The 23,686-nt window shown below is 46.6% G+C and overlaps 1 protein-coding gene and 1 long non-coding RNA gene across 6 annotated transcripts in view; both read left to right on the forward strand.

Annotated features, from left to right (window-relative positions):
• The window catches only part of LOC109373377 (uncharacterized), a 34,542-nt gene extending 32,357 nt beyond the window's left edge, over positions 1-2,185 (forward strand). Inside the window, exon 3 of the long non-coding RNA XR_002122230.1 lies at positions 1,343-2,185. This is a non-coding gene — a long non-coding RNA (uncharacterized LOC109373377). The remainder of the gene's footprint in view (positions 1-1,342) is intronic.
• A 13,206-nt stretch (positions 2,186-15,391) lies between these two features.
• The window catches only part of PRSS12 (serine protease 12), a 56,051-nt gene continuing 47,756 nt past the window's right edge, over positions 15,392-23,686 (forward strand). For all 5 annotated transcript variants that reach the window (XM_019626515.1, XM_019626656.1, XM_019626742.1 and 2 more), the window contains exon 1: positions 15,392-15,951. In XM_019626515.1, coding sequence (XP_019482060.1) covers positions 15,453-15,951 — 499 coding nt within the window. In that variant the 5' untranslated portion in view covers positions 15,392-15,452. The remainder of the gene's footprint in view (positions 15,952-23,686) is intronic.

Below are 23,686 nucleotides of genomic sequence, written 5' to 3' on the forward strand. Positions count from 1 at the left end.
TGGTTCCTGTTTTTCCTTTAGCCCCACAGAGGAAGATGAGAAACAGATCCAGTGCTTCTCTTATCTTTCTTCCTCCTCTTTTCTCTTTATTCCATCCCTAAGGTGAAAATTTCGGTTCTGGTATGCCCATTATACAAGCAACAGATTTCAAAAGAGGGATTTTAAAAAATGATAGAGCATGTACTTCAAAGAGGAAAACAGAAACGGGGTGTTGTGAGGACAATTTCAGGCTGAGTAAGCCGTGTAGAAAAACACCCCTGACATGGGCGTGGGGAGAAACAGGGAGCATTCGCAGGGGGGGCGGGGAGGCTGAAAACACGAGGGGAGAGCAGTTGGGGGCTAGATGTTCAGAAATGACCAGAAGAGCAAAAGCATCAAGCAGGTAACTTGATTTTTCCCCAAAGGACACGCTTGTGCCGTGTTGATCAAGTTCCTGAAGGCCAAGCGTGAGAGAAAGTTGCTGCCCGCACGCCCAGAAGAGTGCGAGCTGCCCCCCAGCTGCTCATCAAGGCCTCTGTCCCAACCTGCTGCCCGCCTTCACTCTTCCCTCATTCCTTGGGTGCTGCACCACAGAGGGCGGGTGTCAGGAGCTGCAGCTCAGACAGTGGGACATGGAGACGGCGCCCCAGGGTTCTTTCAGTTCTAGCACAGAGGGATTTATGAAACTCACCGCTGCCAACACTAAGAGCCTGATATTGCCCAGAAGGAATTGTCGGCCAGGAGGGAGCGGTTGTCCTGCAGAGGCCCCTCCTGGGACCCAGAGCTGGAAAGCCACATACAGAGGACAGCAGGCCCTGGGCCCATCTGAGGACGCACACTTTGGAGAGGACCGAGGGCGCTTGGAGGGAGGACGAGGGACAGCAAGCGCACAGGGTGTTCCGAGCCCGGCGTGATTCACACAAGGCTCACCTGGTGCCACGCCCGGTAACAGCCGGGCCGGAATGGGCTGAATGGGCCTCCTCACTGCCTCCCTCGGCCAGCCTGGTGGGAATCCTGCTTCCAAAGCTTCATTGTCGGGAAGAGGCTGCTGCCTTACGGGGCTGCACACTCACTTAGGGTCTCTGAGGACTGACTGGGCCCATACGTGATTGGTTCCAACCTACATCAAGAGCATCGTGTGGGTCAGAGTTGACTATCAGTCGAAGCTGAGGGCAAAGTGGTGAGGAATTCTAAGGCGTAGTTTAGTACTGTTAATAACGAGGGCCCTTGTTCTAATCAGTACTGTGGGCTAGAGTCCTCTGGAAGGATATTTATAGGGGGAACGTGGACCTTGAATACTTGGTAAGATTTCAGTAGGTGGAGAAGAAGATGAAGACATTGATCCATTCATTTATTCCTTTAGGAGATGCTTGCGGAGCATCTCTGGGCGCCATGCCAAACACCAGGGATTCTGTGGAGAACAGAAACGACAAGATCCCCGTCCTCATGCAGCTCACCTCCAGGAGCGTGGAGTCACACAGTGACGTAGAAGGAGAACGTCATTGCAGATGGCAGTAGGTGCTGTGAAGGAAAGCGAAAAGTCTGGTGGGATAGCGATGACGTGGCGTCCGGGAGGCTTTAGGTGATGGAGGAACCTGTCTGGGAGGGGACGTTTTGCTGAGGCCTTAGAGAGGAAGAGCTGGCCCCGGGAAGACCCGTAGGAGGGGCGTTCTGAGAAGAGGGAGCAGCAAGTACAAGAGGCTTGAACTACAAACGAACTTGATACATTGGAGGGACAAAGTCAACAGTGACAGTAACAACACAGTGTGGCCAAAGAAAGTGGACAAAGGACAAAGAGCCCGAGACAAAGTCAGCAGCGTGGGCCGCACAGAGACAGTCTCTTTTCGGTACAAAGAGAAGCTAAAAGCAACATTGAGGTGGGGACAGCTGTGACCTGGAGAGTATTCAGGGAAAGCCGGACTCCCTTCTACCAGCATCGCTCTATGCGGATGTGGAGAAAACAGGGCAGCTCTGGGCTAGAGAGCCACTGTGACGGTAAAGCCAACAGGGGCAGCAGGTTTGGGGTTAGAACTCTGCACCGCAGAGAAAAGGCACAGCCCTCCTGGCTGCTGTTGGCAGGTCAGGAACCCCAGGGACCAACCCAAACCGCAGTGTCGCAGCTGTCCCAGCATTTGAAATCCAGAGGAAAATGGAGGCAATACCTCTGATATCTTCATTAAAAAAAAGAAATGCTATATATCAGAGAAAATGCTAAGTGTTTTATATTTTTAATAAAGTAAAAAAATGTTAGAATTTCTGTATGGGAACCCAGAAAATACCAGTGTATCATTAAGCCTTTAGAGGTAATATTTCATTTGTTTTGTGTTTCAAAGGCTTAAGAATAATTTGGTCTAAATTTGTTTGCCTACCAATTTAAAAGACAAAGAAAGTTTACTTATTTCCCAAAGGATCTGAGATTTTAATTAATTACACATTATTTACTAGACTGCCAGATGCCAAATACACACTGGATGAGAATTTTGTTGAAAGGTTACCATGTTCTCAAGGGTGTATAACAGCTGTTTTCTGACCAGTTCTACTTCAGCCTGGGTTGTGAAACTGCTCCTCGACACATGCTTTGTTAGGGAAAAAGCGTTAGCTCTCTAATAATACTGAACAAACATTGAACTTATACAAAGGGAAAAAATGGAACAAAGAATGACATCTATTGAGCTCCTAGGAAGTAGCTAACGCAGCATTTTTCACTCCTCTGCACAAGGTCACTGATATTTTTACTCTGAGGTGGCTTTGTCCAAGGAGCTAGCGAAGGTCTGAGCTGTGAAATGGTTGAGTGGAATTTGACGTAACACCCATTGGTTCACAGTCTGTATGCTGTCCGCCAGGCAATATAGTGCCCCTTGTTTAGATATAACAGTGACAACACAAAGAATAAGTGTATTTACCAATGTTAAGAAAAATTTAGTAAATTCAGCTTACCGATGGTTACCTTACGTGTAATGCCCCCTTCTTTCAGTGGAAAAGTCAACCATTAATAAGGAGCTAAGGACACAGGTCACCTTTCAGGGTGTCTGGGCCGCAGGAGGCCCGGGGCAGGAGGGGGTTGAATAGTGTGCGGCTCACTGTGGCCTGCCCGGGAGCATGGACACACTGTCCTCCGGAGGGTGGGGACAGGGCATTCCTTCTCATCCTCACGTCTGATTCTTCAGGGATTCACACAGAAGCCTAGGGCAGCACCTTCAACAGTTCAGAAACATGCAGCCTTTGTTGTTTCTTCCTAACAAGTAAGCGCAGCCATGTAGATAGATGCTCTTCCAGGTGGCATTCACGTGTGCCGGTCAGTAATTTCTCCTGGCACAAGATCGCCGTGCCCCCTCTGGAGCACCAGCCCCCTGAGACCAGGGACGTTCCCGCGGCCCCTGGGCTGGCCAAGTCTTTCCTGGAACCTGTGGCTTCACTGAACCGTGTGGGAAACTCACCTTTCTCAGGGGACAGTCCTGGGGCCTAAGCCCCAACTTAGGCAACTTAGGCAAGTCCAACTGAAAGGAGGGAGAAAGCCAACATCCTTTTCATCTCCTCCCCCCCCCCCCCCCCCCCCCCCCGCCCCGAGCTTCAGATTTCCTGTTTTGTCCTTGTTTTTAAATAATATCTTAAATCACTATAGTACTAGCGACCAGGTATGCTGAGCTTACTGTATGCCAGGGACTGTGCTGTGATTGTGTTAAGCATCAAACAGTGGTTACCCCTGAGGGAAGTGTTAGAATGGTCCCCATTTTATAGCTGAGAAAATTGAGCTCAAAGATGTAAGAAACTTGCCTGCTGTCATCTGAGTAGTAAGCAGCAGTCAGGGTTTGAACACAGACTCACAGCTTAACCCTTAACAACCGCATTTATAATATGACATAGGAAATGCAAAATTTCTTTGAAAATGTGTCTGTTAATAGCCAGCAGTTTCCAAATAACCATTTTTATTATTTTTCAGTAAGAGCAGTTTATGAACTAAATGCTTCTTACTTTTCTTTAATTAATACTCCTTTGATCTCTCCATCTCTCTCTCTCTCTCTCTTTCTCTCTCTCTCTCTCTCTCTCTCTCTTTCCCTCTCATAGACACACACACACACACACACACACACACACACACACACACACAAGCACCAAGTAAGTGCTTTACAAAAATTATCCCACTTAATTCTCCTAACTATTTTAGGAGGCTTAGAGAAGTTATGTAACCTGCCTCACTGGTCAAATTAACTGTAAGCTGCTGAATGGATTTGAACCCAAGCTATTACATATGGCCCCGGAGCCTGTGCTGGCAACTGCCAAATGATGCCATTAAAACTTGCCTAAGTGATACATTCATAACCAGGTCAGCCGTTCAGCTCTGTGGCAAGTAGTGGTCTCTCATTAGCTATAATATTACCTTTTGGTTTTCCAGCTTTTCCAAAGGTCAGATCTATATATTCAGCCGGTGCTTGAGTGTGAAAATGTACCTAGTAAAGTCACTCCGGAGGCCCGAGGAATTCAAGCCCCTCAAGTCCACTTTGCTGAGCTGTAGGCTGCATGGCTGCCGTTCGCTAAGGCCTGCTCCAGCCTTCAGCTCAGGAGAGCTTTGTGGGTGGGTGACGCCCACTAGGATAGGTGTCTTTGCTGTTGCGGAGTGGAGCCTTGGATGTCTGCACTGAAACTGATAGTTGAAGATAGCAGTTAGGTAATCTAGCTGACAGTGAAACTTCCTTTCTGTGATATAATGTGGTGGTTACAAGTCTGCTTGAGGTCCCATCTTAGCCACGTGCTATATAGATTTACGTTAGTTCATTCAACTCTGTAAACCTCCTTTTCTGTCTTCAGTGGGCTAATAATGCCTGTATTTCAGAGTTTGGGGAGGATTAATAAATGTGTATTCAATGAATGGTTGATAATGTGGTTAGTGCAGGAGCTTGAACGTAATAAGTATTCAGTTGATTTCATCTCTGATTTAACCTAAGTTGTCAAGACAGTTACTTTGACTCTCCCCCTGCCTGTGAATTTTGTGCTAAGCTAAGCTTTGAATATGAGCTAGGGTTCAACAGGCAGGTCTGAAGGAATAAGGATGTATATTTATAGAAAATGAGGAAATATAAAACCATAGCCTTCAAAGGCTATTGATGGATCACAGCCAAAACTGAAAATCATGGCATTGTTTATCTTCTTAAAGCTGATATTGTTCAGGTTTTTGTGTTGCTTTTCGGAGTTTAAACATTTTAAACTCATCAAGAGATTATTTCTTTACAGGTTTTTCCTTCTGCTTTAATCATTATATGCCCTGTTGAGCTAGTTAAATTCCAAAGGTTAATGTCATTCAGAGTTGTTGTTGATTTTTTTAAATAGTGGACCTAAAATATTTCTGAAGACCAGCGTTCCACCAGACACCTGCGTTGCATTAAAAGGCATTCTTCCTCCACAGAACACAACCTTTCTAGTTCGTGTTTCTTATTCCAGCTCCAGATGAAACCCAGCATCTTCCATAAAAAGCTCCGTGGCTCAGACTCGCTGTAAGTGCCAGCGTAAGCTCTGAGGGTTGCTGTTCCTGCTGACTGGCTGCCCATATTTCATCTTTCTATGACCATTTGATAACAAAGAACATTGGTCATATGTAGAGCCATTCTACACTGGGCAGGGGTTTCTAAGCCTTCTAAAAATAAAGACTAGCCTAGAGTAACGTCATATTTTCAATGCCCTGAGTTTATTACACAGTTCTGCTATAAATACTGCCAATGAGTCTCTGTTTCAAAACTGTGTCTATCTTTCAGTCCTCAAATGAGGCCATATGTCCTTCACAATGTAGCTGTTTCATGGGGGGGTGGGGGGTGGAGAAAAAGAAATGCTTTCTGATTTCAACTGTACCAGAAAATTGCGTTTCCAGTTGTTAGAGCAGTATTATGCATACATATAAGCCTTTCGGATGCTTTGAGGGTGTTTGTCTGGGTGAGGGGGACTAGGAAAGCAGCAGTAATGTGTGTAGCTTAATATCTTGGACCAGAAACCCTGTTGCATTACAAAATGCTGGCAGTTGTTAATTTTACAGATAGTGAATACAATTTAACTGAAATGGTTTGTAATCTCCCCCTCAAAGCAAACCATGGCTATTTTTTTTTCTTTATGTTTCTTTGTCTTTAGCAGCATTCTAACATGGACAGCCTTACAACTGATAACATTTCAGGAGGCATCTCCTTGTCCAAATTCCTGCTCCCCTGGGACCCAGTTCAGGGGACGCCTGGAGTCCCATAATCTCTTTGTCCATTCCATGCATTCTTTGTCCCTGTTCAAATGTTAACTCCAGACCGTTGACACATTAAGTCTTATCAGGCAGCTGGGGCACTTTGGAGACTTGAACTGGGAGGTCGGAACCTGAATTTATTGTTAAAATCTATTGTTTTCTTGCAACCAGACAAAGAGCAAGCCTCAGTCTGCTCAGCTGTAGAGTGAGAGATGCAATTGTGGGGAAATTAAGATACCTTTGCCTATAGCTGACCCTGAGTTTCTTGAGTTTCACTGAATTGACAGTGTACTCCCAGGACATATAGCATTTAGGAAATACCTATAGCCATACTACACATAAGTATGTGTTTAAATTCTCTATTATAGAGCAATTTTTCAGAACATCACTATGGTAGCCAGCCTCAAAGATGGCCCCCAATGACCCCCCATCTGCTGGAATTCACACCTGTGCAGCCCCCTCCGGCACTGTACAGGGTTAGTTCACTGCGGGAGCAGCAGAACATGGCAGAAGTGTTGGTATGTGCCTCCTGAGATTAGGCCATGGAAGTCTTTGAGGCTTCTGTGTGGGTCACTCTCTGGCTCTCCTGGACCACTCGCTGCCCACTGTGAGTGGCCCTGTGGAGAAGTCCCTGTGGTGAGGACCTGAGGCCTCCAGCCAGCAGCCCCACGAGTGAGGCTGGATGCAGCCCCTCCAACCCAGTCAGGCTTCAGATGGCTGCAGTCCCCCGGACATCTGGACTGCAACCTCATGAGGGATCGGAGCCAAAACCACCCAGCTTAGCCACGCCCAGATTCCTGACTCTCAGAAACTCCAGGAGATAACAGACGCTTGTTGTTTTAGGCCACTGAGTTGTGGGACAAAATGTGTTTTGTCACCATAGATACTAACCCAATTACTCATGTATCATAGTCTCCAGAATCCATATGCTGGAATACCCAGGAAATATAATGTAGCATAAAATCCCTGCCACATAAAAGAGTATAAACCAGGTGTCATAAACTCAAATGCTTACAAAGTCAGGTCACGACCGCAGTGAACTGAGGACTGTTCCCAGCTCTGAGGCTGGGGGCAGCTATCGACACCTGTTGCCGTGCAGGAGTCCGGGTTGCAGTGCTGCCAGACCTTTTGATTCTTCAAGGTGTAGCTTACATAGATGAGTCTCTTCCCAAGCCCCCAGGACTGTCTAGATAACCAGCCCAAGCTAACCATATACTATGTCCAGCCTTCCTGCCAGCGAATGTTTCCGGAACAGGCTTGTGAAGCACTAATGGCCAACAAGGTGTGAGGGGAAACCTAGGAAGCTTCCAGGAAGGATGTCTGTGTCCCTGAAAGAGAGGCATAGAAAGAACAAGTTTTGTTTCTTCTACTGAACTGGGCTCTGCCGAGACGTAGCGTCTTGTTATTTGCTGGCAGCCTGAAGATGAAGCCGACGCTAAGATGGCCGAGCAGAGAGATGGAGAGCCTGGGACCTCGGTGGCACAGGGAGGGACGGCAGCAGCCACGCCTGGATAGCTTGGTACTTCTAGGAGACCCGATAATCCTTTAAAAGGCCTTATTTTAAGGTGTTTGAGATGAGTTGCCTTTTACTTGCAGCCAGAAACTTTCTGACAGATATCCAAGGGGAGCTGGTAATCCATAATTCTATGGATGAGCTATTGATAGTTAAATAATGCATGAAATTCAATTTTTAAAATGATCGTGTACCAAATGAAATATATCTGGATGACATGTCCATATTTCTAGCTGCTCATTGGGGAGCTTTTTTGTAGATACTACACTACCATATTGTAAAAAATTGTGAAAGCTCATTTGCATTTTATTTGAAGATCTCATTGTTCAATGACTGTTTATTGGCTAGCATTTTTTTTTAATTAAGACTTTTTTTAGAGCAGTTTGAGATCTACAGTAAAATTGAAGGAAGGCACACAGATTCCCGCACACATCCTGCTCCTATATACACGCAGCCTCCCCCGTGGTCATCACCCCCACCCGACGGGACCTTCGTTATAACTGATGAACCTGCACGGACGTCATCATCACCCAGAGTCCACAGCTCACGCCAGGGCTCACTCTCGGGGTCGTACATTCTGCGGGTTTGGACAACTGTATAATGACCTGTTTTCATCACTCCAGTGTCACTGCCCTCCAAACCCACTGTGCTCCCCTGTTCATCCCTCCCCAACCATTAACCACTGGTCTTTTTACTTCACAATTTTGCCTTTTCCAGAATGTCATTTAGTTGGAATCATACAAGTACAGTACGTAGTCTTTTCAGATTGGCTTCTTTCACTTAATAATATGCATTTGAGGTCCCTTCATGTCTTTGCATGCTGAGTAATTCTTTTTAGTGCTGAATAATCTTCCATTGTCTATTGGCTGCCATTTGAGGGTCAATCACTCTGGAATGTGTAATTCTTTCCGCTGAGGAGTTTATAATGCAGACAAGTGTGGAATGATGTGATTGTAAGTGTGGAAATTCTGGGTACAGCATGCCAGGCTAACATATTTCAAAAGCAGGATTTTGTTAGGGAAGATTTCACAGTTTGAACCGTGCTTTGAAGGATGTGGAGAATTTTGTCAGGCTGACAAGAGTTTATTATATGAGAGCCAAATGTTTGTGGTTGTGAAAAAGCTAATGCAATCGTAGTGTGGTATCTGAAACAAGGGCGGCATTTTTTTTTCCATTGAAATCTGCAATGGGCAAATAATACCTGAGGTATTTTTATGATTCTATAAGCTACAGTTTAATGAGGAGATTGCCATACTTGGGTTTAACCAGAGAAGGGATTCCAGCCTAAGGCATGAAAATAAGAAATGGTGGAAGGAATGATGGCATATTTAGTCTAGAAAAAGCATAAAAGTCCTGATAATTGTCTTTGCATACTTAAATGATAGTCATTTGCTGGGTGCGTAGCACTTAACATACTGCTGCTATTTTGTTACAACTTTGTGAAGTACAATTGTTATCTCCACCTTATAGACAGGCAGACATTATTTGGAGAGGTCAGCAGTGATGGATGGATGACTGGGGAACTGGGACCCCCTAAGTCCTATCTCTACCGCCCCCCATAGGCCCACCGCGCCGTCCTCAGGCAGTGTGTTCCCAGCACATGCAGACTTTACAGTTAGCTGGGGCTCTGATCCCTAGCTCTGGAGAAGTTCCCCAGTAGAAGGCCAAACAGCCCAACAGCTTTTGTTTCCCTTTCCAACCCCAGCCCACCCCCAAATCCACCTTTATGGTCCTGAAGGTGCCAGTGATGAAGTGAGGAGAAGCGCTCAGCAAAAGGAGGGGAAATGGGGCGTTGATTTTATTTGCTGACAGACTTCTCTATGTGTCACCTGACAATACTACTAAGGGACTCCAGTGGTGGGGACCCATTACTGTTGGTGGGTCTGCCCCCCGCACATCAGCTCCTCTCTTCCCTGAAGGGGGGTCGAGGGAAGTGGGAGGAGAACGGCGTCTTTAGTGCCCCCCTGATTAGCCAAGAAGCTAATCAGTAATTTAACAGGGATTTGAACTCAGGTCTGGTGGATTCAGAATCCACGCGAGATGAACAGGAGGGTAGAGCCAGAATCACAGCGAGAGGAAGTAACTTTCCACCTGGAGGCACCTGCTGGCTTGGTAGAAGGGAAGATTTTCCCAAGGATTTGGATTTTATAGAGATGGGTGTATGGCCTCCAAGTAGGACTTGCCCCATCAGCAGTTCCCAGGCAACGCTGAAACCACGTGTCAGGCGGCTCTGGAAAGGAGTCGTGCGCCGGCCAGGGAGCTGGGCTCTTGGTCCTTCTCACCTCTAAGGCTGTGGCTGCCAGATGGCTTTTCTTTCAGTGCGAGCCTCCGTGCCTGTGGCCACGGCCCATCTGCCACTGAGGGATCTGAAAAGCACTCGTCCCACTTAGGCAGACTCCCCAGGAAAGGTGTCTAACTCCAAATACTAGTTAGCATTTCATTGGCTTTCATGGCCCAAACCTGTTCAGGGGAAGAGAGAGGACAGTCCCTCACACTTGTCACGGACCTTGGAGGGAATGCTAGGTGTGGCAGGAGGCAGTGCGTGACAGGAGGCGTCCGCACACATCTGCTTCGTCCAGGCAGGTTTTCCCAGGGACTTAGTGGGAGGGGCTGGGAACTCAAAGACAGCACTGAGGCTCTCCTCCCACACCACAGGTGACATTTATTGAGTGCTGTGGTGACAGTTTCCATGCGTTACCTCCATTACCCCTCAGAGAGCTCTCATGCAGGGACAGTTACTGTCCCTTTGCCACAGATGCTGAGCCTTTGGTTCCAGGAAGCAAGGGGACCCGCCTTAGATCCCACAGCAAGTAAGAACTGAGCCAGACTGAGCGCCAGCTTGATTCCAAGGCTGAAGGAACTTTTTTTTCAATATCTATGTCTATGTCTGTCTATGTCTATGTCCATATCCATGTAATCCATATCCATGTCCATATCTATCTCTCTAGATCTCGCTCTATATTCCTCATCTATTAGTGTATACGAGGTTTGACAATGAAGTTTACGAACTTGTTGCAATGATGTTGCTAACCTTTTTTAATATCAGAGGGTTATTTATAATGAATTTGTACCAACTGGACAGTTAACCAAGTTTACTATTTAGAAGTGCTGAAAAGGCTGCGTGAAAAAGTTAGACAACCTGAACCTTTCGCCAACAATTCATGGCTCTAGCATCACGACAATGCACCAGCTCACAGGGCACTGTCTGTGAGGGAGTTTTTAGCCAGTAAACAGATAACTGTGTTGGAACACCCACCCTACTCACCTGATCTGGCCCCCAGTGACTTCTTCCTTTACCCAAAGATAAAGGAAATATTGAAAGGAAGACATTTTTATGACATTCAGGACATCAAGGGTAATACAATGACCTCTCTGATGGCCATTCCAGAAAAAGAGTTCCAAAATTGCTTTGAAGGGTGGACTAGGTGCTGGCGTCGGTGCATAGCTTCCCAAGGGGGGTATTTCGAAGGTGACCATAGTGACATTCAGCAGTGAGGCATGTAGCACATTTTCTAGGATGAGTTTGTGAACTTACTTGTCCAACCTTGTATAATTTGAGTAACCTTGGAAATGAATCTGTAGAATTAATTTCCATATAAGGATTTTGCCACTAAAAACATTATTCTGTTTTATAAAATTCAATTTAAACAATGAGAAAAGTGGAGATAAGTGACTCTTTTGAGCATTATGGACACGACAAGTTCAGCAGGACCCTTCTTTTGCCCTTGGACATCAGCCCTGTACGTGGTTATGTGTAGGACAGCTGTTCCAGTCATGGGGCCTCAGACACCTTCATGGCTGACAACTGCCAGAAAGTGTGGCCAACATAAGGCACAGGTGTAAACTTGGCCTCCACTGCCAGAGACCTCCTACCTCTGCATCACTGTACCCTTCATTTACCAATTGCTTGCTTACTTTCTGGATGTTTCATTTTCTTGAACTTTTAACTAAACATTATACGAGGTATGATCAAAAGATATGGTGAATGTTTAAAATACAAAATATATATATATTACAGTAAAAGACACATTGCCATCAATCCCCCTCAAAATATTCCCCCTCATTTCGAACACACTTATCCCATCATTTTTGCAACTTTCTGAAGCTGTTCTGGAAGTCCTCTTTTGTTAGTGTCTTTACTTCATCCTCCATCATGACAATGCTCCATGTCACACATCACTTCTGATACGGCAATTTCCGACAAATAAAAACGTTATGGTGTGTCCTCATCCACCTTATTCACAGGATCTGGCAATGTGCGACTTCTGGCTCTTCCCCAAAGTCAAAATGATCATGAAAGGTAAATGCTTTGAATCGACTGAGGACTTGGAGGCAGCCATGATAGCTTATCTAAAGACACTCACAAAAGAGGACTTCCAGAACTGCTTCAGAAAGTGGCAAGAATGATGGGATAAGTGTGTTCGAAGTGAGAGGGTGTATTTTGAGGGATTAATGGCAATATGTCTTTACTGTAATATATATATATATATATATATATATATATATATATATATATATATATATAAACATTTACCGTATTGTTTGGTCATATCACGCATGTTCTTTTATTGTATCCCCCCACCCCATCTAAAGGACTAATAATGCCTTATTATTTCAAATCTCCTACATCCCTAAATAGACCATTGAGATAATTTGATTTTTTTCCCTCTTTATGTGAAAGAGCCACACCCAGTGTTCTTTTAACAATTTTTCTGCACTTAGAATTGTAAAAGTATAATAAATACTGCTTTTATACCATATGTTTAAAAGCTCTTAGCCTTTCCAAAAACAGGCAGTACCCAAATCATAAATGGAACTTTCCCAAAAGTTATTTTGTATATTGGTTTTTGGAACTCTGTAAAAATAATATGCATATTGGTTATATTTCCAAATCAAACTACACAAGAGTTATTCAGCCCATATGGATGTGAAGTAAACTGATGCCCCCCAACCACCATAAAACCAAATTTGCATACAGAACACAGTTGCCATTGGAAAGTACAGATCAGCTGATGTGTGAGTACCTCACCTCCATGCCAAGGCTGCCCACCTTGCCCACCTTGCCTGCTGCCATGGGGCAGGGAGACTCCCCTCACCACCTCCTAGGTTCCAGCCTGAGAGGCCAAGTGAGCTCATAGGCCCTAAATCAGCAAGGCTGCTTGATGGAATTGGAGTGCTCTAGGTGACAGGAAGGATTGTGGGGCCTCCTGGGCTCTCTTAAGTATGTGAGGGAAACCCTGCAGGATGGCATTTGTTTCTCTCAGTGCCCTTTCCTCACTCCTTTGCTGCTGCTGAGGGATTGGAAGGCGGACAGAAGCAACAGTGGGGCTCTTACAGCTGTAACAAGATGGGGTTGCTCCCACCCCCCTTTCTTTGGCTCTGATGTCTGAAAGGGAGGGTGTGAGAATCTGAGGGGGAGCTGTGGCTAGACAGCACCTAGCTGAGGCAGGAGGGGATTGCTCCCTGTAACACCCTCCCGCTACACACACACACACACACACACACACACACACACACACACACACACACACACACACACACACACACACACACACACACACTGCCGCGATGGAGGTGGACTGGGAGTCGCAAACCCTACCTCTGTGTTGGTAGCAGCAAGGTGGGGTGTGAGAAGTGAGGGAAGGGACGTACAGCAGGAGGGGAGTCATACGAACACAGCCCGTCTGTTTAAGTCGTCCTTTGCCTGTAAAACAGAGGACAAAAGCCACATTGAGGCCCCTAAATTCATAGTCCAATTACATACCTGCCATTTTATTCTCTGAGGAAGGTATGTTTTAGAACTTGGACGATGAAATCCAGATGTGGAAGTTTCTGTGGGGAGATCCACTTTGTAGTCTGTTCGGTAAGCAGGCCTCAGAAACCCGTTAGGTCCCCTAGCTGCCAGGAGCTGGGGGACAGGCCAGCCTGGCCCAGGGCCCTGCTCTCTGGAACCCCCTCCCACAGCCGCTTCACTCTCTCCTCTGCGGTGCTTCGATGTGTGGGAGCTGGGTCTGCCTGCAGCCCCCCGGGAAGTGTGAGAGCAGTGGGTGTAGGAACCCTGAGAGGAGGGAGAGGAGCTGGGGCTGGGCCGGCGGCCAGGACCCAGCATGAGCCTGCCCTGGGCCAGCACGGGAGTGGCAAGGTGGCGAGGACACGGGTGACTCCCGTCCTCTCTGTCACCAAGTATGTCAAGAGTCTGACTGGTGAACTCTGTGGACCCCTACAAGACACGCAAGCCAGCCTCTCCCAGACATGCATTTTATCTTCCTCTCTCTGCCCCAGGCACACTGTCAACTATGCTTTTGGTTTCAGTAAAAACCCAAAACTGGGGGTAAGAGCATCCTGAATGAAAACATCTTAAATAAATATGTTCATCCAGGGAGAATTAAAGTAAAATCAAATATTTCATTAATGGAGAGAAGAAACAATAAGCTGATTTGCAAAAGTTAAACTATGATGGATTATTTGAACTCGGTGTAGGGAATTAATTCACCTTCTAATTGAAACCTAGGTTTTAACAATAAACATTTAAGTTCTGCTCACATTTTCTTCAGGGTGCAGTGTATTATGGGACAGTGGTCTTTACAACATGATCACACCAGACAGTAAAATATGACCTTTCCATGGCCTTCCTTTCCCCTATTCAACTTACGTGGCATAGTCAAGAGCAACAAAAACCTGAAAACATCCAACCCCAGTGATTTAAAAAAAATTCTAAAGCAACCTTTTTTTGCGGGGGCGGGGGGGGGGGACAGGCAGGTTTTTGAAAGGGCTCTGGTGAACTGAGGGTGACCCAAGAGCAGCTACAATGTGCCCCAGGCAGCCTCGGCTTTGGAGGGGCGACTGAGCGGGCTCAGCCAGTGCGCCCCTGGCCCTGCAAACCACGAGCAGGTGTTAGAGGGCTGGAGATCCGGACGGATGAAGCCCTCTCTGGTTAGAAAGGAAATTTGGTATTAAGAGGGCCTCACAGAGTCCCAATAATAACCAGACAACTGGTGTCCAGGGCATCGGGAGGAGAGTGGGAGGCAGGAAGCAGAAGGGCTCACGTCCCTTCCCCCGGGTGGGTCGGTGCAGGGACTGAGTTTCAGCGAGTGTGTCCTGGCGCCTAACCATGCTGGGCGCGGTGTTCACACGAGGACATCAGGCGGACGAAGCGCGGTCCTGTCCCGCAGGAGCTCAGCCCAGCAAAATGGTTTCAGCATTCCTCGTGGCGTTGATACTTTTATCCTGGGACTTGTCAGGGCTGAGATGCAGCTAGAGCCATTCACACTTTCCTTCTGAAGACTTCAAAACGGCGGAAACCAGGCATGGCATGGGGCGTGAAGGGGAGATGGCTGCAGGGACTGGTGCCAGGCGTTGGCTTGGGCTCGAGCCGAGGCGGTGCCGCCTGCTGGCACTGGGCGCTCGGGACCGTCCCCCGCGCTGCCACCCTGGCTCGGGCGCAGACAGGCCGCGGCGACGCCAGCAGTGGGTCTGGGCGGCCCGGCGGAAGGACGGCGGGGCCGGGTGGGCCGAGCAGCGTGCACGCCGGCAGCCAGGGGGCGGCGTTTCGGCTCCTGCAGCCGCCGGTTACCTGGGCTCCGGCCACTGCTCCCGCCCGCCCCTCCGCCGGCGGCGCTGAGCGGAGCTCGAGATCCCCGCGCTCCGAGCGGCGGGAGCCGGGGCGCGCGGGGATGGGCCCCGCCCTCTCCTCCCTCAGGACCGGAGGGGCAGGGAGCATGGACCAAAGCTCGCTGCTCGGGCACCATGACGCCCGTCCGCTTCGTGGTGGCTCTGATTTTAGGGGCGCTCCCCGAAGTGGTCAGCTCTGACCCGGTCCTCCGTTATCCCCTCCGCCACCGCCACCGCCACCCTCCCTTTCCGAGTCCCCAGTTTGCTTACTACCTCCCCACCCCGCAGCGGCCGCGGAGGACGCCCCTGTCCCCTCCGGCGCGCCCCCCGCGCCCCGCGCCGGCGCCCCGTGCGCAGAGCCCACTTGCCCTCCACGCGGGGCAAGCGACGCGGCCGGGCCCCGGGGGCTGCCCCGCCGGCCGGCCCTGGGTCAACGTGACGGACTTCGGCGCTCCGTGCCTGCGCTGGGCGGACGTGCCACCCCTCCTGGAGCGGTCGCCCCCGGCCGGCTGGGCTCCGCTGCGAGGGCAGCGCCACAACTTCTGCCGGAGCCCCGACGGTGCGGGCAGACCCTGGTGCTTCTACCGGAACGCTCGCGGCCGGGGGGACTGGGGCTACTGCGACTGCGGACACGGTGAGCGGCCTCGGGGCGGCGGGACTGGGAGCAGACGGGGCTGCGCTGCCCGGCGTTGCGCTGCACGTTACCAGCCAAGTGCTTGGGGACCTTGGCGTTAATTTCCCAGGCGAAGCTTTGCGTGTGAAGGTTGTCGGGGGTGATGGTTTCTATGCCAGGTGCTGCGCTCTGGGTGCCCGGACGTGGTCTCGGCTCTGGACCCCGTGCGTGGGCGCGCGCGCCGGGTGGGTGTGCGTTCTCTAGATGGCTTGCCTGAAGGGTGCTACCATATTTACACAAAAGAGACAAAACAAAGGGGGAGATAAAGTTCTTAATCACGTGTTTTGAAAAGGGAAATATTAAATCTAATATGACAACCAGTAACCTTCCCCCCGCCCTATAGACACCGATTTAGAAAAATGCGGTAAAATTTTTTCCTTACTTCCACCATTGACCTCTATTTGAAAAAGTATGGCAAAATTCCTGTGCAAAATAAAACTTGTCAAAATAATGTTCACATTCTGAGGCAGAGTGTGGTAAATACCAGCGAGTTAAGGAAAAAGGGGAAAGGGATAAAATAGTAACTCTTAGGGAAGAAGCGACTTGAGATCGTCAAGCGCAGCTTTCCAGAATGGCATTGTTTAGCTGTGTGTTATTTGTGGAAAATCAGGATTAGTTGATAAAGAGATAAAGTTGAAAAGATGTTTCAGTTTTGTGGTAATAAAAGCATCACGTTACTAGATTTAATTTAAGTGACAAATCTGCCTTTGAACAATGCTTTGTTTTGGGATTTTGTTTAATATGAGAGCTTCCCCCCAACCCCCAAATTTAATAGCTGAGGGTGAAAAGCTTTACATGCTTCAAAGTTTAAAATTTCCTTCAAAACACTGGTGGCAGCTCTCCATCCACACTGTGGGGCAGGGTTTTCGTGAACTGGGACTGTGAAATCTGGTGTCCTCTGTGCCTCTTGGAGGAGACTTGGAGGTTAGCTTTCACTGTGCCGTCTTTTCCCACAGACATTTCTATGTATCTGCCTTCAGCTGCATTAGTGCTGTGAGTTAAAGGGAAGCGATAGAAAGGTTAAGATCAATTATTCTTCACCCTACAGGATGAAGTCATCGCTGTGCTTGTGTTTCGGGGACAGAATGCCAATGTGGCTGTAAAAAAATTGAGCTGATGTCAAGCAAAGAGCCCTAGCTTGTTTCATCATTTACTGTAAGACCGTTCATAGTAAAAGCTCATGTTTAGTAAACATCGCAGTTTTTTCACTTTCCTACTATTATGTCTCATGTTTCCTGTTTTATATATAGCTACAGAAAGAAAAAAATGGGACTCAGAGTCAGAACACTATAGTGATGTGTTGTTCTCTTTCCGACTCAAACTTTCAAGTTTATATTCCACACGAGGGGAGTAGCTTGTCCTTCATTCCTTCTACCCCCTCCTGTTGAGTAGAAATTTAAACCTAGCAGCACACACGTTTTTCGCGATGCCGTGTGTCCATAGCTAAATCTCACCAAACTGCAAACACTACAGCATAGCTGTGTGCACTTCCTGGGCTGAGCACGAGAGGAGCAAAGACACCACCAAGATGGGAGATAAATGCCCCTTTCTCCCCCCACCCCCCAAAAAATAAATAAAAACCCACAAAAAAGCCAGGAAAGCAGCCGACTGTCGATGGAAGAATTACTGCCACAGACTCAGCCCTGATCACACACTCTGTCACTTACTTCTCACTTTCTGCTTGGGTATCACTCATACCTTCAAAACCACTGGCATATTGTGAGCCTACGGCTTTTGGGTCCTAATTTCACTTAGGCGCGTGTACAAAGCTATCACGGCGTGGTGAAAAGAGTATGGACTCGTGGTTTAGGGAACACGTCTGTTTTGGCTCTGCCAGGAGCTGTGTAGTGTTGGGTAAGACTCTAAGCCCCAGAGCTTCTGTTGCCTCACCTGGAGAAAGGCAGTTTTTGAGTGGACTGATTCAAAGGGCTTCTCCAGCTCTGAAAACGTACCCAGACAACATGGCCCGATGATAACTGCTAGGATTTACTGCTTAACATTCACTCTCTGATGGACGCTAGGCTAAGCATGTTTTATGTTAGTTTTCTCATTTAATTTTCATGGCGTCATTATAAGGTAGCGAGCTCGCATTTTCACTTCACAGCTCCTTTTGCTCTAGTCTTTTAATTATATAAGATGTAGAAATATCTGTGTGGTCTAATGGTCCTATTTTGGTGGCGTAAGGACTCCTCTAAGGACAAGAAAGGGGCTTATGTTTGGTCCAATGCACATAATTTCCAGTTTCTTATGATTTGAAAATATTCAGGGTTTTCTTTCTTTTTCCCTTTACAAAAAACAACCAGGACAAAAGAAAAGAACATTAGTAGTAATGAGATCCCTCCTTTAAAAAATAAGCTGGAGGCCAGAGTCACATATCGGGTTGCATCAAGAGAAATGAGGAAGTCGGGGCCCCGAGGTGGGGAGCTGGTTGAAGCCTCCCTGAGGCAGTGCTGGGATGGGCAGGTGAGTTGAGCAGGGCAGGACACCCCGGTGGCTGGAACGTCTGAGAAGGAGAAAGGTGATGCCTGGGGCCTGGTTGTGTGAAACTTGCCAATTGGTAATTAAGGATCATTGGGGGGATGGAACACCCTGAGTCAGCCGAGGAGTGAATTCTCACAAGCAGGAAAGTCACCTGGGATTGTTAAAATGCAGACACCTGGGCTCTAGTTCATGCTATCCCTGGATCTGCTCAAGAATGTGCATGCCTGGTGAGCAGTGAAGGTGGTTTAGATGCTTCAGACCATTTGCCAGAGTCGGGGACAGCGATGGAGGGCATCAGAGCACACATAAATACACAGTGGTGAGCGACCGATCACCAGCAGAGCCCACCATCCTGTGACTTCACCCTGCTAGTTAGGATCAGCATAAGGCACACCTGTGGTCACCCATGTATGGTTTAGAAAATGGCAGCACTGGCGTTTCTTTGACCAGTGTGGGGTGCTGTCACCTTAGCTTGCCAGCATATGGTTATTAACTGAATGCAAGTCAGGTTATTCTCATATTCCTGCAGGAAGAATTAACAGACAAGTGACCTCCCCCTCCCCAACAATACTTGGCAATAACTTAGAGCTTCCTGACGAGGAAGGGAAGCCACTTACAGTCTCCGTTTGTCACAGCAGATGGACAGCCTGCTTGACTCTGGGTTACAAGGTCCTCTTTGTTATAGCAGCCAAGTGGAACCCAGCCACAGGTGACTGGACTGATGGGCGAAACAGGTACAATGAACGGTAATGCTCCAGTACCAGAAGGAACGACTGTCATGTCACTCTGATCTGTTCCTAGGCACTGCCCACCCAAATCTCCTGGTTCAGATAGACAAAGCGTATTTCCGGGAAGAGTTCTATGTACTCATGTTTACAGGCTGTACTCTTTCAAAGCCACCTGGTGTTTGAAGTGAATGTTAATTAAGAAGTTGGCTGAAAGCTGTCCCTTCTTTCTTTTTTTTTTTTAGCTGAGCCATCCTGCCACCTGTTGGCAGCTCAGCTTGGGCCGGGAATTGAACCGGCGACCCTGTTGCTCAGAGCTCGCACTCTTGAGTGAGCTCTTAACCAACTGAGCCACTCGGTCAGCCCTAAGCTGTCCCTTCTTTTAAATGCTGCATCTTGATTTTGTGTAGCAGGTGCTGAAAAACATTTATTAGCAATACCAGATTTGATCGACTTCTTGGCTGGATTTTAAATATTGAGTTCAATCTGCTTTTTAGGCTAAGGCAGATATAAAATACTGTGACTTAGGGTATGATCTGACTATTTGTGTGAAGATGTTTTTAAGAAGAAAATAAGATAACCAGTTACTATTGCCTTTTATGAGTGATTATCTGTGTGTGTGTGTGTGTGTGTGTGTGTGTGTGAGTGATAGAAAAGTGCTTATGATGACGTTAAGGAGAAAAGATAGGTACAAAACATATATACATTATGACTAACTGAAAATAAAAATGACTGGTAAATTTGGAAGAGAAAACAAATGATAATTATGAATGTGGGTATGAGTGTGGCTTGGATCATTTAGGATGGTTTTGATGGCAAAGAATAGAAAACCGAATTCAAAGTGACTGAAGTAATAAGGATGTAAGTGTTCATATTACAAGAAGTCAGGCTCCGCCGTGGTCCAGCTCTGTTTCTCTGCTGCTCTTGACTCCGTTGTTCCCTGGGTGTGGCTTTATCTTCAGACCTGTGGTCACTCCAGGCTTCACTCCGAGATAGAACAGCGTGCCGAAGAAAGAGAGGGCCCTCTTCATGCACGCCACCCTGAAAGAGCAAGGAAACCTTCCTAGAATTACCCCCACAGACTTCCCCCTGCATTTCGCCGGCCAAGACTGGATTGCGCTGCACTCCCTGGAAAGGAAAATGCAGTGGGCATGATTACCTAGATCAGTCAGGACCCACTGCACATGTGCGGACAGCCCAGCAGGAGGAAGCAAAACAGTTGTCCAGGAGCACCACGTGGGTCTGCTCAGAAGGATGGTTAGGAGTTTGTCCTTGTATTTGGGAAACAGTGCAATTAAAAATACTAATAAGTAATTTAAAAATCGTGCTATGAAACGCTACATGCATTTTCATAGCAATATGTAGATGAAATATTTACATCCAGATTTGATTGGTAAAGCATGTTTACTTGTTTTAAGATGGTATTTGCAAGTCTGGCAGATCTATGTCTGAAATGAATGGTTCCATGATTGTTAGGAATATGGAAGTTAGTTCAGTTGTTAGGAAAACATGGTTTAATTCTAGATATGAAGCATCCCCTTCCCTTTGAATTGACTCATAACAAAAGCAGCCCTCTGACCCCCCCCCCCCCGGCTGCACAGTGAACAGGCGTCCTGTTGTGACCTACGAACAACTGTTTCAGACTGTCCGCCACGTGGTTGACGTGTCGTTGTTAGAAAATCAGGAAATGGTTATTTTTGCCTCTTTATCATCTTCCTTTTCCAGAGTAGTTCCGTCCTCTTACCCCTCCTCTCTCTTCCTGCAAATCAGCACAATATTAATAAAAAATGATTGTATGCAAAGCACTAAAGTAATGAGATTTTTTTCCCTCCTCAGTACTTTTTATTCACATCACCAGAGGGATACAAAGAGCAGAAGATGCTTTTTCTTGCAACAAGACAAGGATATATTCATTAAATGTTTACTGAGCTCACACTGGGAGCAGAATTTACAGAGATGAATAAGCAATCACCTGTGTCCCCTGGTTGAGGACACCCGCCCTCTGACTGAGATGTCAAGAATATTAAGCGTTCTCATTACCTTTGCTGCGGTACTTACTCTGGGAGACAGATAAGAGGATTACTATTCAGAGTAGTTTGATTTTATCACCTAGTGCTGTACAATAACATGATAATACTCAGACCATTTGCTCATGTGTCAACAGTTCAGAGACACACAGTTGGTGAGATTTTCTGCTAGGGTTATGTGCATCTATTGTTAGTGTTCCATAACTTGACAATGTATAGAACCTTCCTCTTTTGTATTATACTGTATGATGTTTTAAACCAAGGAATGATTTGATAAGGTTTATAAGTTTGTAATAAGCCCCATGTAAATAGGTAGACTTACTTAGTTGGAGGATACTCTCTCATTTTGAACTAGACCAGTTCAGTTTTTTTCTCAGTACTAATGTTGTCTACATGAATAATACATGACGATTAATATGAATTATAGATGTGAACTAATGGAGGCCGACTCAGTTCTGTTGGATCTTGGTTCAGGGGGATGTCCCATATGTTAAAAGTGATTTGATTTCATTTTGACATGGTTTGATTCAAGAAAATTTGCTATTTTACAATGCTAAAACTGGTTTCAGTTATGGGTAATCATAGACAAGAATAGTATACCCTAGTACTGTCAGATAGGGTGTAGGAAGAAAATAACATCAAAATTAACCTAGCCTCCCGTACTATACTTGAAAAATTCAACTGACAGCCCCCAATTCAGTTGTCCTTAGGCAATGTGAGTTTTTTGTATATTTCATAATTAAGATAGCAAATGGTCAGTTAATGTATTTTCCCAGTGTTGCTTTTGGTACACCACATAGGATTACACTTAATTCTTGTGTCAAATATGAACACTAAATTGTCCAATGTATAACAGCCTTTTCCCTATTCTTTTGAATAGTTCATAAATTAAGCTTCCTGTATCGCTTTCAGCATTACATATTACTTTTTTGTCAAGAGTCTGAACAATAGCTGATGTCACTAGCATGCATTCTTTCTGATTCCACTAGAGCGATAAAAAGGACTAAAATTAATCCTTTTGTGCCTCTGTGAAGTGCAATAATAGATGAGAATGGATTTCTGTGATAGCACTAATTTTACTCATTTATCAAACTGTGATTTTTAAAAGATTAAAAATACTTGTTAATTCTATTCAGAAAACTCTACTGAGATGGGCCTTTTGTTTTTGTTGTTTTTTTCTTTCCCTTCAAGTGAGTGAATGCTGTTCTGTAAGTACATTTGAAGTATGTAGGTAACTAAATAGGCATATCTTTTCATTTGGAGTGTTTTGCAGTGAGATCGGTTTAGAGAGCAAAGACCTCTGACCTCTAGTTCCTTTCCTACTATTCCTTGTAGGTGCCCTTGCAGCCCTGAGCACGAGAAGTAGGTTGCCCAGGAGAGGTGGTACCATACAGCTGCTTGGGCCGCTGTGACCACAAACTGGCTTAAACAACAGAGACTTACAGTTTCACAGCCTGGTCACTCAAAGTCCAAGAGGAAGGTGTGGGCAGAGCCAGGCGTCCGCTGCAGGCACGCGGGGCAGAGCTGGTCCAGGGCGCTCTCCCAGCTTCTGGTGGTTCCCTGGCTGTGGGAGCGTGAGGCCAGTTTCGGGTGGCGCCCCCATCTGTGCGCGTCGGTGTCCACATTGCTCCTTTTAATAAGAGCTCCATCACACTGGATTAGAGCCTGCCCTAATGACCCTCTCAACCTCATCATCTGCAAAGACCCTGTTTCCACACAAGGTCACGTTCATAGGGCCCGGGGATTATGACTTCAACGTCTTTTGCGGGGCACAGTATTCAACCCACCACAATAGCCTGAAAAGATGAAAAACCAAATCTTAATCTACTCTGCTGCTCCCCTCCAGATGACCTTGCGTTGATCGAGTCAGGTAAAATGGTGTAAGGGAAGCCCTCTGAAGTGTCTTTTTGTTTGGGGAATTCCTGCTTTTCAGCAAAGTCACCCATACGCAAATTTCTATAATATGAATCTTTTATATCCCCTCCTTTATGAAACTGGAGATATATCTACATAGAAGAAAAATAGCAGTAAAGTCAAATGACAGTAAGTTCTACATTTTTGGCAGAGAATCAAAATAATAGAATTCTGAGCATCGCCGGACCTTGGCACATTTTGCCTTTCGGTGGGTACGATCCCCGCAGACTGGTACATTTGACCGCTTCTGCTTTCGCACCAATTCATTTCATGAACTCAGAGCTGCTCTCTCTGACATGCCATCACGCATAGCTTTACAGGCCAGACGTTCTGCTCTTGCTGGTCTGGTGTATACACTTGTTATCCTATTATAGCTGACCTAAAACCTCTGTCTGAGCCTTCAGATTTTAAACTGTTATTATTAACACATTTTAAAAATAGGACTGTTTAGAATAGAATAGTTTCCATCAAAATGACACGTGAGAGACTTAAGGACAGGGCAGTCCTGGGTTCGCTAGGGTGTGGTCCAGAGACATTGTCTCAGACCAG

Source organism: Hipposideros armiger, unplaced genomic scaffold (genome assembly GCF_001890085.2).
Source record: "Hipposideros armiger isolate ML-2016 unplaced genomic scaffold, ASM189008v1 scaffold_1, whole genome shotgun sequence".
Taxonomy (NCBI): domain Eukaryota; kingdom Metazoa; phylum Chordata; class Mammalia; order Chiroptera; family Hipposideridae; genus Hipposideros; species Hipposideros armiger.